We start from the raw sequence: 4,500 nt of genomic DNA, 5'->3' as shown, positions 1-4,500 counted from the left end.
CCCCCCCCCCCTTTTTATATTGTGATTTTTTTAAAATCCATTTAGGGTTAATTTGACCAACACATAACGATCGTACACAGATTTTGAACGTAATACAAGGGCTAGACAAACACAGTCTTACCAAAATTGTCCCAGGCTTATAGTGAGATTTTATGCTTTAATTAATGTAGATTAGATTAACATTTGGGAATCATATGTTTTTACTAATCTCTTTTCTTTTTGTCAACTGTATTTCATAACAGCAACGGAAGACAACTGAGTGAGGTGTTTATTCAGTTGCCGTCTCGTAAAGAGCTACCAGAATATTACGAACTCATTCGCAAACCTGTGGACTTCAGGAAGATCAAGGTTTGTCAAACATAAAGTTTTCTTTTAATTAATTCTTTTTTTTTTCACTCTCCCCCCCCCCCACCCCCCCCATGAATGCTTTGGCTGGTTCACAAACACCCATTGAAATACACACTAATAATCTGCACACTAATAATAATTAAGGTGTAACTCTGAGCTGTTTTTGTGTTTGTTATTATTATTATTATTATATTTTAAGTAAATTGGGGCTATTATCAATCTAATAATATTAATCATGTTCTCTGTTCTGTACAGGAACGCATTAGAAGTCATAAGTACCGCACTCTGAACGACCTGGAGAAAGATGTCATGCTTCTCTGTCAGAACGCTCAGACCTTCAACCTGGAGGGATCACTGGTAATATTTGTTTTATTTATATTTTATTAATTTGTTAATTAGTATTAATTTTATATTTTCAGTTTTAGTAATTGTTTTTGTGTGTGTGTGTGTTTTTTAAATGTCTATATTGTTTTTATTTCAGCTTTAGTTATTTTAGTACTTCCACTTAAACTAAATGAATGAAAATGTTTCCTTGACAACTAACTGAAATAAAATACATTTAAGGTATTCAGTTTTTTTTTTTTTTTTACCAGTTAATTTTTTTTGTTTAAAGTAACAATGCATTTGAATAGTTTGTTTTAGTTAACAACAACACTGGTAGGTTGTTGGGGTCATACTTCATTTGGCTGAATTAGATAAGATCACGATCTTATATTTCAGATCTACGAGGACTCTATCGTGCTGCAGTCTGTGTTCACCAGTGTGAGGCAGAAGATCGAGAAAGAGGAAGAGAGCGAGGGAGAAGACAGTGAGGAGGAAGAGGAAGAGGCAGATGAAGGATCAGAGTCTGAATGTGAGTACTGATGGTGATTCTGACACTGTAATAACAATATTTTGTAAAATGCAGCTATTATCTGAGCAGAGTATCTGGCATGTGCAACTCAAATTTAAATTGAGTCCAACATGTATACATATGCATGCATGTGTGTTTGTGTTTTAGCTCGTTCAGTGAAGGTGAAGATAAAGCTGAGTCGAAAGGAAAAGGTGGAGAGAGGAAAGGGAAGACGCCGAACCGGACGCAGTTGGCGCCCTAAACCTGTTGTTAGTGACGACGAAAGTGAGGAGGACCAGGAAGAGGTACTCATGAATAATTAATGTGGAACTTGAAGGAAAAGTACATAAAAAAAAAAAAAGAAAGAAAATGGTTAATTACACAGCCCTGCATCTTGAACAAAATTGTGCTAATTTGCAAAAAATGCCTAATGTTACATCATTTTGATACTGAGTTCAAAAATATATACGCATACTTTTTTTTCCCCAAAAAATGTTAAATGATATTTTTCAAGTTATATATCACTCAAAATAACAAGAGCAGTCCAATGTCAAAAGTTTTGGTTTTAATGAAATCAAGATTAGGCATAAAATAATGTCTTCAGCATCATTCATACATGTGAAATTGTCTGAGAGTTGAACAAATAGTTGTAATCTGGCTCAGTGGAAGATATGAATCATGTCTTTGTGGCAGTTTTTCTGATGATTAAGGGGTAATACAAGCTTCATATAGAAATTGACAGCAAAAATGACATACTTTGTGAGAAACTGACATGCTTGAGCAAAGCAGGCAATATTTTTGGAATCAGCAGCACAAAATTAGTAAGAAACGTAACGCAAGAAAAGTATTGGATTTCATTCAACAAATATGATGCAGGGTGGTGTTTCATTTCATTCACCCTCATGTTGTTGTTCACTTATGCTAATTATTTTTCTAATGTTTTTGTATAGGAGCATTCTCCTAGTGGCAGCGAGGAAGATTAAACCTTCTTCAGGACCAATCACAACTCTAGTTCACTTCTGCTGCAGATGTCATTTTACATGAGACCTGTCAAACGGCCGCTCCTGAAGGGCCTAGAACAGCACATTTTTTAGAGAGAGGACATGTATACGAAAACGATTAAATGAGAAAAATTACACTGTAAAATGCAGAAGAAAGCCCTTCCATTTGCATATTTAAGCAGACGATCTCCATTTATGTATAGCAAGACAGTTGAAGTACTGAGCATATGTTTCTTTCCATATTTGTTTTTATGATTTTTCTCAAAGACATGACATAAGATGGACAGAAATCTGACAGACTGACTCACAGTGGACCAATAAGAGCGGATCATGTTTCAATGTCCTCTTATTGTTTTTAGCCATGTGAACGTCACCCCTTCTTCCCCCCCAAGAACCCAGAATGCATGTTGTTTGTGGAAAACGCAGCCAATTAGTTCTCTTTCTGTTTTTCTCTTGATCTCTCTGTTTAAATTAAGATTGCCAACAGGATTAAGGTACTTCTTCCTTTATAGACTTACTGTCAGGAGAAATGGGGGAGAATAGGGTGTAGGATTCTGTACTGTGTCAGTGTCACTGGATTTCCAAAATGCACAATAAAGCCTCTCAGAAATACACTGCTTCAGATATTTATTTATTTATTAATGCACACAAGTTGAAACTTTTGGTTGATTAGAGATTGATAATGTTTATGATTAAATACTTATCCATTTAGGTGTCTAATAATCAATATGCATTAGTGATTTGAGACAATACTGTGCATCGTCAAAGAATTAAAGCAGCTGTAAGTTGTTGGTTTTTATTTTTTTTGCCTTGAAATATCAGTTTCAAAATCATTCTGATGGTACACACTTTAATAATCAATATGCATTAGTGATTTGAGACAATACTGTGCATAGTCAATGAATTAAAGTAGCTGTAAGTTGTTTTTTTTGTTTGTTTTATTTTGTAATTTTTTTGCCTTGAAATATCAGTTTCAAAATCATTCTGATGGTACACACTTACAGTATATAATAAGGTGAATGCCTCCTCCCCAGATGTCTGTTCTGGGAGTAAGTATGTTTGGTGAACGGGTATACAGCTGGCCACTGTAATTATGGCCGTGAATTCCACTCACTTAACTGTAGGGGGCTTCAAAGTCGCAAAAATATACAAAACTACATACAGCTGCTTTAAGGTAAAATTAAGATGTTTATTGTTAAGATAAACTCAGTCAGTTCTCTTAATGCTATATAAATCTTCTGGATTTAAAAGGAATAGTTACCTCAAAAATGAAATTTTGCTAAAAGTTTACTCCACATCAGGCCACCCAAAATGTAGATGTTTCTTCATAAGAACAGATTTGGAGAAATTTAGCATTACATCACTTGCTCACCAGTGGATCCTCTGCAGTGAATGGGTGCCGTCAGAATGAGAGTCCAAACAGCTGATAAAAACGTCACAATCCACAACCACAAGAAGAAGAATACCTTTGGAGTCTGCGAGAGCGGGGGTGCAAGATGACTCATGGACAGACCACAAGGTAACAGACTTTGGAACGGAAATGACAATGAGCCAGGAGAACAGCACAACAGTGGTTGGAACAATAAAACCTTCTCTCTTTTGAAGTACAAGCCACAACTCAAAAGGGTAAATGTGAAACTTGAGAGCCCAGGGGGTGCATTGCACTGCAGAGGACAATTCAAAGCCATGACTGTCTTTAAAGATAAGCAGTACAGTTTTGAAACATTCGTTGTGACTGGTCACCATGTAAATAATCTTCTTGGTCGTGATGCTGCAAGTGCAATGGGCTTAGTGAAGAGGCTAGAAGAGCTCCAACTCATTTCTTCTTCTGAACTGGGGTTAGTAAAGATTAAACCCATCAAAATCTGCCTGAAAGAGGATTCTGTACCGTACAGTGTGCACACTGCAAGACGGGTGTCTGTGCCCTTGCTCCCAAAGGTCAAGGCAGAGCTAGAGAGAATGGTACAATGTGGTGTCATCGAGGAGATCACCGAGCCTACTGAGTGGTGCGCTCCTATGGTGGCTGTCCCAAAGAAGACAGGGCAGATTAGAATTTGTGTCGATCTAAAACAACTAAATAAGGCAGTAAAAAGAGAAATTTGTGCTTCCAACAGTTGATGACATTCTTCCTAAGCTAGCACACGCTCACGTTTTCTCACTTCTTGATGCAGCTAGTGGCTTCTGGCAGCTGCCACTGGATATAGACTGTGCCAAGCTAACAACCTTTATCACTCCTTTTGGAGATATTTCTTCCGCAGACTACCCTTCGGGATCACCAGCGCACCCGAAATCTTCCAACGGGAGATGTCAGCCATCCTT

At 37.1% G+C, this 4,500-nt stretch overlaps 1 protein-coding gene across 2 annotated transcripts in view; it reads left to right on the top strand.

Moving 5' to 3' along the window:
- The window catches only part of LOC107728499 (transcription activator BRG1), a 38,778-nt gene extending 35,985 nt beyond the window's left edge, over nucleotides 1-2,793 (top strand). For both annotated transcript variants that reach the window (XM_016538699.1, XM_016538690.1), the window contains exons 29-33: nucleotides 243-348; nucleotides 604-705; nucleotides 1,069-1,201; nucleotides 1,349-1,485; nucleotides 2,131-2,793. In XM_016538699.1, coding sequence (XP_016394185.1) covers nucleotides 243-348; nucleotides 604-705; nucleotides 1,069-1,201; nucleotides 1,349-1,485; nucleotides 2,131-2,163 — 511 coding nt within the window. In that variant the 3' untranslated portion in view covers nucleotides 2,164-2,793. The remainder of the gene's footprint in view (nucleotides 1-242; nucleotides 349-603; nucleotides 706-1,068; nucleotides 1,202-1,348; nucleotides 1,486-2,130) is intronic.
- Nucleotides 2,794-4,500: the final 1,707 nt, after the last annotated feature.

Source organism: Sinocyclocheilus rhinocerous, unplaced genomic scaffold, assembly GCF_001515625.1.
Source record: "Sinocyclocheilus rhinocerous isolate Xijiao unplaced genomic scaffold, SAMN03320098_v1.1 scaffold463, whole genome shotgun sequence".
NCBI lineage: Eukaryota > Metazoa > Chordata > Actinopteri > Cypriniformes > Cyprinidae > Sinocyclocheilus > Sinocyclocheilus rhinocerous.
This window is presented reverse-complemented; position numbering and strand designations above follow the sequence as displayed.